At 54.1% G+C, this 9992-nt stretch overlaps 1 protein-coding gene across 1 annotated transcript; it reads right to left on the reverse strand.

The window, feature by feature from the left end:
- Positions 1–3579: 3579 nt before the first annotated feature.
- On the reverse strand, positions 3580–5645 carry CCDC8 (coiled-coil domain containing 8). Its single transcript, XM_045531357.1, has one exon. It carries the CDS (start codon positions 5023–5025, stop codon positions 3682–3684), a length of 1344 nt encoding a protein of 447 aa, XP_045387313.1. The 5' UTR covers positions 5026–5645; the 3' UTR covers positions 3580–3681.
- Positions 5646–9992: the final 4347 nt, after the last annotated feature.

A 9992-nucleotide genomic window follows, 5' to 3' on the forward strand; every position in this document is an offset into this window, starting at 1 on the left:
AAAAATAAAAATGAGGCCGTCTTGAAATGTGGATGCAGAGGCCGCTGGGGACGTGGCATGTGAACTGTTACAGAGTGTGCCCTGGCCTAGGATGTCGATGCTGAACGCGTCCTGGCCCCACGGCCTGCTCAGACGGGGACAAGGGGCCTAGAGACTCCTGCGCATGTGACCAGATGCTGGAAGGAGGGAGAAGTCAGGGTTCCAGGGACATAAAAAGACACATCCCCGCCCCCATCGGGTTCCCAAGGCCCTGTGTCCACTGAAGCTCCGCCTTCCCCAGTGCAGGCTCCGCCCCTTGCATAGGGTGCCGCGTTCCCCCTCGTCCCGGGCTGCGGAGGGGATGTCAAACCACAAGAGCTGCGGAGCCCCACATAACCACCAGGAGGCGCCATAGGCCTTGGCGTGCTCTGGACACGGGCCCGGTGCCTTAAAAGCGCCAAATCGCCGCTCGGCCTTTGAGCGCCAGGCTGCGGAAAGCGGCCTTTCCTGCAGGGCAGCGGTTCTCAAAGTAAGGGCCTGAGACCGGCTGCATCAACGTCCCCTGGGAACCAGGTACATAATCCCACCCCCCACCCCGGACCTGCAGAACCACGCTGGGGGAGGGGCCCAGCGATCTGTGTTTTCAGAGGCCCTCCAGGTGGTGGTGATGTGTGACCAGTTTGACAGCCACTGCTGTGGAGGCTGATTATCTAATCTCTAGGACCCCTAGGGTCGCGGTTGTCAGTCCCAGCTGCACCTTGGAATCACCGGAAGTTTCAGGAGCCATTGATGCGCCAGCCGTACCCTGCACCATTGCATGTGCGCGCTGGGCACGGGCTCCAGGTCATTCCAGGGGTGGCCAGGACTGGGAACCACAGCCCTAGGCCCGGCTGACATAAGGCAGGAATAAAAGGAGATGTCTGTTGGGGCTGGTTTGAGCTGGAGCACATTACACCTTCCTCAGTTCTCTGAGCCAAGCTGGTAGGAAAGCTCTGCCATGATCCTCCTCCAGATGAGTCAGTAGAGGCACCGAGAGGTTAAGTAGCCAGCCCAAGGTCACACAGCTTGCAAGGGGTGGTGCTGGGGGAAGCCAGGCAGCTGGACTCCAAGCCCCTCCTCACCCAGTCCCCAACCATTTCCTCTTCTGTCACACACTGTGGGCCTGGGAGGGGACCCAGAAGGTGCCCCTGTCTTGGGGTGGCATCTCTTGCCTCCATGTGTGTGTTCTGTCATTTTCTCTTTGGTGACAATGAGGGCTGCCTGGTCCAGATAAAGGCTGATTTGGAGTCAAATCTCTGGGTTCCTGGGGTGTTTGAAACCACAACCGCAGAGGCACGAAGGGGCTGCGTTTGAGGACTGGCCCTGCAGGCAGCATTTGAAACCCCCTTGGATTAAAAAATCCCGAAGGGCCCATTACCGTCTCATCTCGGGTTACCCACGGGCTCCTCCCTGCCTGAGGCCTCTCTGGATGCTCACGCTGGAGATGCTGGGGACAGGACTGCAGAGAAGGTTGTGTCCACTGAGGGAGGGACAGACTGAGACTCAGTGGGGACACATTTGCCCAAAGCCTCAGAGCTACTCAAGGGGGCTATAAAAATAAGCCCCAAGGGGAGGGTGTGAAAATGTGTTTCTGCAAGTATTTGTGTGTCTGTGACTGGCTGTCGAGTTTCTATGTGATCGGATGTGTGTGCACATGTGGCTGAGTGTATGGACGTATGGACAGCGTCTAGCAATGTGTGCGTGTGTCCTGTGAGTGGGAATAAATGCTGAAATTTGTAATTATGGCCGTGTATGTGAGTCTGTGAATGTGTGTGGGGGCTTTGTGTATATATAGGAGCATGGCGGGAGGGTCTGTGTGCATCTGTAAGTACAGGTGTGGGCACTGTATGTGTGTGTCCATGTGTCTGTGTACATGTACTATGGGTTAATCATCATATATGTCTGTGAGTGTGGGTCTGCCAGTTGGGCCTGTGTTTGGGACATATGTGTATGTGTCTGTCTGTGGGTGTTAGACATCCTGTGTGTGTGTGTGTGTGTGTGGTGTGTGCTGTGCCTGAGTGTCTGGGTCTGTGAGTGTGTTTGTGCACACACACATGTACCAGTGAAGGGTGTGACCCAGCGTTACACCCGAGGGTGGCTGATGTCTGAAATCCACACAGCTCCCTGTTATGTCCATCTCGCCTCTTGTTTGGGGTCCACACCCCTTTCCCTCCCACAGACCCCAATGTTTCCCCAAGACCCCCAAACTCTGGGCCCTGCAGGAAGGAAGAGCAGAGACACACTGTCGGGCTACAGGTAGAGTTTATTACACACAAGCCGTTTGCTCCTCCCAGCCCCCGATTTTGTCCCTGTCTCTGAGTTTCTCCAGGGGTCTGTCTTTGCTGTTCCCTTCCACTTTCCAGCTCCCCAAGGAGACCTGGTCCCCCGAGGTCATGAGTCCTCTGCCGTCCAATGTGGCCATTAGCAAAGGACAGCCCCCACCGTCTCCACCAGCTTGGTATGGAAAGCATGCCTCAGCCGCTCCAGAAACTTCCTCAGACAGCCTGGCTCTTCCTCCAGACACCTGCCAAGTCCATCCCCCTGCCCCAGGTGGGGTCCACACCTTGTCCTCCTTCCAAACCCCATTGGGGCCTCTTTCTGCCAGGCTGTGAGCCAGGAACTAAACAGCTGAGTGTCCACTACCAAGATCAAGGCCACAGGGTGATCAGTAACCACTCTATGCAGAAAACAACAGGGAAGGCAACAAAGAAACGGGGGTGGCAGGATAGAATTCTTTAGTTCCCAAGGAAAAAAAGGAAGAAACTCAGGCCAGGCGTGCAGCCAGACAGGAAGACAGAACTGGCCTTTGGACCACTCCCCTCAGTCAAATCCCTTTTCTCCCGCCCTCAGCGAGGCTGGGGTGTGCTGATTGCTGTCCATTTTTTCACTGCTGTGGGTGGAGGGGGGCACAGGGCAATACAGAAAGACACCCCCAGCTTCCTCCTAGCATCCACAGGGCCTTAGGACCCCATTTCTCCCCAATTACAAGCAATTATGGCACACTACAGCACAACGTCCCTTTGGGGTCTGCTCCTGTCGCAATGATTTTCCAACGTGTCCAGTGGACAAGCTGCTCAGATGTTTGTGAGGCTTGATACAAACAGATTCCAGGGATGCACAGACAGCTCTAGGAAAGCCATGTCTCTGGTGCCAACACAGGGGTCCCCATCATCGACAGCAAGGGCTAAGTCACCCTGGAGCAGTTGCCAAGTTCAAAGCCAAGAAATCAATTTGTAAACATTTTATTTGCATGTTGGCTTGAGCCCTCTTTTTTAAGTTCAAGGAAGCAGTCAAGGTTAAGTGTGCAGGCCAAAGGGAGACAGGAAAAGGAATTTCTCCCCTACCCTGCCTCTCTCCTTTTGTCAAGCCAAGCACCTAGAGTTGCATTTGAGGAAGTTAAAGTCATAGGCGATGCAACCCCACTGTATCGATTTCTTTATTTACATTTTTGGGTTGCTACAAGCAGTCAGTATTTTTTTAAAAAATCAATGCATGAGAGAGAAAACTTTAACAAGAAAAGAAGGCTGTTAGGCGGCAATGTGGGAGGCACTCCCTGCCCTTCTCTCAGCCCCCATTTTCAAGCAGGGAAGCAGAGAGCACCTCGTTCCAAGCAGGGGACAGCAGAGGACAGCGGGGTGTCGCTCTGTGGACCAGGCCCTCAGCTCACAGCTGGTCTTCCCGCTCTCCCTGCTCTCCCTGCTCCACTTGGGCCCTGGCCTCAGCCCTGAGCACCCTGAGGCTCCTGGCCTCGCCTGCCCTGGGGACCCTCTTGGGCAGGGTTGGCAAGCGGGGAGTGTGCCAGAAGGCTCTCCGGCGCTTGCGAAACCATGAAAAGCGTCCAGGGGTCTGGAACCTCACTGTCTTGACCTGTTTCCGGGCCCTGGCTCCTGGGGCTGCCCCTGTGGCCCCCTGGGCAGCTGAAGCTTCAACTTCCTGGGCACCCAGGGCCCCCGCCCTCTGATTATGTGCAGACTCTGCCCTTTGGGCATTCAGGGCCTCTGCTCCCTGGTCTGCTACGACCCCTTCCCGCTGATTATCTGCAGCCTCTGCCCCCTGGACAGCTGGGGCCCCTTCCCTCTGGTCACCTTCAGCCTCTGCCCTCTGGTTATCTGCGGCCTCTGCCCCCTGGTCTGCCGGGATGTCTGCCCCCTGCACGGTGGCCGCTGTCTCCTCCTTCCTACGGCGCCGGAAGGAGGCCCAGTTGATCTTGGGCCTCCATCCTCGGGGGGAGGTCTCGGGCACGCGCCCATCTGCCGCGTCTCCCACGTTATCCCCGCGGCTGGCGCTGGCCGGCAGCGACGCCCCATTTCTCTCCGCTGCGGTCGAGGCCTGCTGGGCCTCGCCCGTCCCTGGGCCGGACCTCGGGGCCCAACCCTTCACCCTCCGCTTCAGCTTCCCCCAGGACACCTGGCTGACATACTCTCGCCACCTGTCTGCCTTGGACATCTGGGGCCCCAGGTTGTCCTCAAACATCGGCACTGGCAGGTTGACGCGGCGGCGCGCAGGAGGCGCGCTCGGCTTCTTCTCCCCTCGCCGGAGGAAGGCCTCGACCAGTTCCTCATCATCCTCGCTCTCCAGGTCGCTTCCGAGGAATTTGCTGCCCAAGTAACTGACGGGCATTTTGCGCACCTTCTTGCCCCGCCTCGAGCCTTTGTTGCCCTTGTCCCTGGAGGTCTCGAAGTCGCTGAACTCGCTGTCGCTAGCGTTGCTGCTGTCGTAGGTGCCCACGACCAGGCGGGGCGGAGGAGTCACCATCTGCTGGACTCTCCTCCTCACTCCGGGCTCCTTAGGCTTTTTGGGGGCCTGGGGAGGGTGCGGGGTGCTCTTCTCTATGATCCGGGCCACGTCCTCCAGGGTGCGGCCCTCTTCTTCCAGAAACTGGATCAGCCGCTCCCGAAATTCTGCTTCTTTGGTGGCCGGCTTGGAGATGACCCTCCAGACGCCCCCGGCCAGCCTGACCTCGCGGGGGATGAGCAGATAATCGACATCCTCCCCGATCTGCAGCATCCCCACGGTGGAGTCCTCCTCCTTGCGGAACACCTTGCCAATCTTCTTAAAAGTCCCCACGGGCTTTAAGGCTTCCACGAGGACGTCCAAATCCACATCTTTGCAGACATCGGGGACGCTCCAAAGGATCAGGCAGTCAGGGGACGGGAGGAAGCCCCAGGGGAACCAGCCCCCCACATGGCTTTTCTCGAGAGTCTTTAAGATCTCCAGGGTGGTATCTGGAGTGAGGGGCAATGAGCCCAAGCGAACCTTAGCCCTTAGTCTTGCAGGGGGAGGAGGTCCGGGGAGAGGGGTGCGGAAGGGGGTGTCCCAACAACGATGACCAGAGAGTCTCACCTCTCCAGCCAACTCCTCCCAACTTCTCCGCCTGCAACAAGTCCAATCTTGGCCAAGTCCGGCTACCCCCAAGGACTTGTGGGATTCAATTCCCGGGATGCTTACGTGAGCCGGGGTGAGGTCAGTCCCCAGGCTCGAAGCCCACTCCAAGCTGGAAACGTGGTGTCCCAGCTCCAAGATGGGGCGCACGGGCTGCCCGTGGCTCTTCCTGCCCCCAAGGCACCAGGGACGCGGCTGGATCTTCGGAGAGGACTTTGCGGACAAAGAGGGCTCAGCCGTGGCTATTCAATATGGCCGAGGCGCAGGGAGGCCTCAGCCCAGCCCTCCCGTAGGGTCTCCCGCCCCCGGGCAGGCAGCCACCCAGCTCCAGCCCGACCTGGCCGCGCCTCCCGCCGGCCAGCCCGCGCGCCCTCTGCGCTGCAGCGCATGGGCAGGAAGTTCCTCCTCGCCCTCCCCCAGGGTGAGGCCCACCTTCCCCGTCTCATCTTACACTCCGGACTCGGGAAGACTGACACCGGGGCTGTCCACTCCTTTCGGGCGGCCTCCCTCCCCTCCCCCACAGGGGTGTGGCCGCGCCCCGGGCCTAGCTGGGGCCACCAATTCCTAGCGCGGCCGCTGGGGCCCACGTCAGCGCCTTTCCCAAAAGGCCGCGGTTCCCAAACGTGCCATCCTAAATGTGTGGGTTCCAGCCAAGCCCTGGAGGTGGGTATGCTAACAGAGTAGACCTTTTGAGAGCCATTGGAACTGCATATTACCATTTTAAATTCCCGCGGCTGTTGATACCAGCAATTCCTACCTATATACCCATCCGCGTGGGTAGAGAAATTGCTACCAGGGCCTTATAGCGCCAGTCCCTAGCGTGGTGCTTGGCACACCGTCTGTGCTCAATACATATTTTTGAGTGTATAAATGAATCTACATGTTCATCAGTATAGACTTATCTATTTTATAGTCTATTATAGTGACATACTATGCAGCTATAAAAAAGAATGCGTCGGCTAAGGATAGATACATTTTACGGAGTACTTCCTATATGGCAGGCACCATTCTAAGTGCTTTCTATGAATGGACTCATGAAATCCTCGCTATACCATAAGACAGGTAATATGGGTATCATTCCCATTATACAGCTGAGGAAACTGAGGTCCAAGGAAGTAAAATCACTTGCTCTAGGTCACAGCCAGGAAAGGGTTGAGCCTGGATTTGAATCTGGAACAGTCTGACTTTTGTGTGTAGACCAGAGTCTAGATGTGTCCACATGCTAGTCACATGTACAAGCGCTGCCAACAGTGGCTGTTTCTGGGGAAGAGGACTGAGGACCCCCACAGAGGTGGGAAAGACAGGCACTTTTCACTCTATGTCCTTTTGGGTTGCTTGGATTTTTAGCAATCAAAAATGCTAGTTAGGCCGGCGGTGGCTCAGGCCTGGAATCCTAGCACCCTGAGAGGCAGAGATGGGAGGATTGTTTGAGGCCACGAGTTCGAGACCAGCCTGAGCAAGAGCAAGACCTCATCTCTACAAAAACTAGAAAAATTAGCCAAGGGTGGTGGCGCACACCTCTAGTCCCAGCTATTTGGGAGGCTGAGGCAGGAGAATCGCTTGAGTTTGAGGTTGCAATGAGCTAATATATGATGACGCCATTGCACTCTAGCTAAGGGGACAGAGGGAGACTGTTTCCAAAAAAAAAAGGTAATTAAAATAAGTTAAATAAAACCAAGGGTCTTTAGGCCCCACCACAGACATCTCCCACCTTCTCTCAGCAATCCTCCTCACCTTCCTCAGGCCCCTGCTGGCCTGTCACCTTCTCAGAGAGTCTCCCCAACTTCCTCCCCACCCCATGTTACCCCCACCTACCTCCCTTCTCCAGGGCTTTCTAGCCAAGAATCCTTAACCCTGTGCCACCGACCCTTTTCAGAGCAAAGTTTTTCAAAGCACAGAATTACATCTATTGGATTATAAAGGATACCAATGATAATGAAATACAGCTCCAAAAGATAATTTTTTCAAACCCCACCAAACCCAGGTACCATAATGACTAACACCGCCGCAGTGTAAAGACGAACACACGTGACTTTATTTAACTCATGGCGTGTGATTTCATTTAACTCACGAAGGAGCAAGGCAGATGTTTGGAGAAACAGGGAAGGGAGAGGAGAGAGGGAAAAAGAAAGACGCGTGGGGCTGGAGGGCGGCTAAGGTCGCAGCGAGCCCTTTGCACAATTATTGGCTTATTCGGGTTGTTTTTCTCTCGCAGAGCCGAGTCGCTGGGCTTCTCACTAGCTCCAGCGCTGCAGCCCTGCTCAGCCCCCGGGGCCTCCAGCCGCCCCGCCCCTCCCTTGTGCTCGGTTTCTTGTGGCTGGTGGTGGTGGTGGGGAAAACCAGTGGTCTCCATGGCAACACAGGACGCGTTCCCCGGCTGGAGGGTGCGCTGGCGCCGAGGGGCGGACGCGGAGGCTGGAGCAGACAGAGCGGATGGGGGCTCCGCGGAGGGCGGGGGCGGGCAGCCCCTCTCCTTCGCCCCTTCTATGCCTTCTTTCCGCCTCATCCAGCTTCCCTGCAAAGCTGCTTTGTAGAAGCCGAAAACTGAAAATCCCGAGAACACCCGGGTTTCAGGAATGCTGGCTTAAGAATCTCAAATCTGTGAAGTCATGACAATGTCTTCCAAGTGGCGACCTCACAAATGAGACGGTTGGTTTTTGCAGTTGATTAAAGGTTTTTATGCTTTTTGTTGTTGTTGGTGGTGGTGGTGGTAAGGGAGGATTGTCCTAGAAGTGAAAATCTCAAATGTTCAACATTCTTTTTATTTTTTAGAGACAGGGTGCACTGCAGGCTGGAGTGCAGTGGCGTCATCATAGCTCACTGCAGCCTCGAACTCCCGGCCTCAAGCGATCCTCCCACTTCAGCCTCCCAAAGTGCTGGGATTACAGGCGCAAGCCAAGGTGCCCCGCCCCAAATGTTCGACATTCTTATAAAAAAATGCCGACCCCTGAGCGGTTGTGCTGTGGGTGTTTTTTATTGCCCAGATCTCTGGCAGGTGAGATCCTTCTCCAGCCGTCGCAGAATGAAAATGATAATTATAGCGTCCGCTTTTGTATTTCTTTAAAAGAAATGAAAAATCAGAAAAGAATGGGGAAGATAAACAAAAGGTAGCCAAAATCTCTCCAGCTACACTTAGTTGTCATTTAAAAAAATATTACAAATGTGACACACATGGGGTAAGACAATGCAAAAGTTACAGAAAGATGTGAAATGAAGAAAAAGTCTTCCTCTCCCCAACCTCCAGCCTCTTCCCTCCCCCAGAATGATCACAGTTAAATATCTCTGTACTTTTCTAGGGTATGGGGGAAAGCTTACATTCCTATATGTGTTAATTTTAGAATTTACCTCACAGGGATTTTTTTTTCACATCTTCCTGAATTATTTTGATCACAGCACTTACCATTTCTAATTTTAAAAATTTATTTATTGTTTCACCCTGTGAGGGCAGGGATACTGGGTTTGTTCAGTTCCTGAAGAATTTCTGCTCATCCACTTACCAGAGAACCATGCTGCTCTGCGACTCCGTTATCAGCCGGGGCCTCCCCGGCCCCAGAGAGACCCAGATCTGTGTCAGGAGCACAGGAAGTGGTCAGAAAGACCTGGTTTCAATCCTTCTTGTGCTTTGCTGTGTAGCCTCAGTCAAGTTACTTAACCTCTCTGAGCTTCACTTTCCTCATCCATAGAATGAGATCATGATGAACATGATAATGGTACAGGTTCATAATCCAATCCGTTATCTACTCTTTTGAAATCCAAAACCTTCTGAAAATGGAAAGCTTAGCACCAAGAAAAAACATTTGGAGGCAAGACCTAGGCAAATGTGACAATATTTATGATCAATTTACTTCACTTAGTGTCAATATCCTACATTTCACTACAGAACTATTAGTGGGATTATGGGGGCTTCCCAGAAGCCCTCCCCCATCCCCAGGAACGAATTCCATGATATAAGTTATAGTCATTGTATTATTTTCTAAAAATCAAAACTCTCTGAACACTGAACCACATCTGGCCTGAGTTTTGTCTAAGGCGACCAATTGGGTCATATCTCTTGGGGCTGGCAGGATATGATGAGCTAATGACACCTTTTGCAAGTGCCCAGAACACAGGATAGATATTACTGTTTTTATTCTAGATACATTGTCTCACCTTTTGCATCAGCCCCTAGAAAATGACTGAGAAGCCTGCAGGATAGAATAAAGCTGTGTGTTTTGTGTTCTCTTGGTCACTGAGCTCTGATAACACCTCTTTTAAAAATCATGCAGTCCCAGCTGGGCGCGGTGGCTCACGCCTGTAATCCTAGCACTCTGGGTAGCGGAAGCGGGTGGATCGCTCGAGGTCAGGAGTTCAAGACCAGCCTGAGCAAGAGTGAGACACCCCCCCCCCCCCCCGTCTCTACCAAAAAAAACAGAAAGAAATGACTTGGACAGCTAAAACTCTATATAGAAAAAATTAGCCAGGCATGGTGGTGCATGCCTGTAGTCCCAGCTACTCGGGAGGCTGAGGCAGTAGGATCACTTAAGCCCAGGAGTTTGAGGTTGCTGTGAGTTAGGCTGATGCCACGGCACTCACTCTAGCCCCGGGCAACAAAG

Source organism: Lemur catta, chromosome 19 (assembly GCF_020740605.2).
Source record: "Lemur catta isolate mLemCat1 chromosome 19, mLemCat1.pri, whole genome shotgun sequence".
NCBI lineage: Eukaryota > Metazoa > Chordata > Mammalia > Primates > Lemuridae > Lemur > Lemur catta.

Excerpts from the sequence above, each read along its gene's own strand:
- CCDC8 (XM_045531357.1), bottom strand. The coding sequence starts at position 5,025 with ATGCTGCAGATCGGGGAGGATGTCGATTATCTGCTCATCCCCCGCGAG.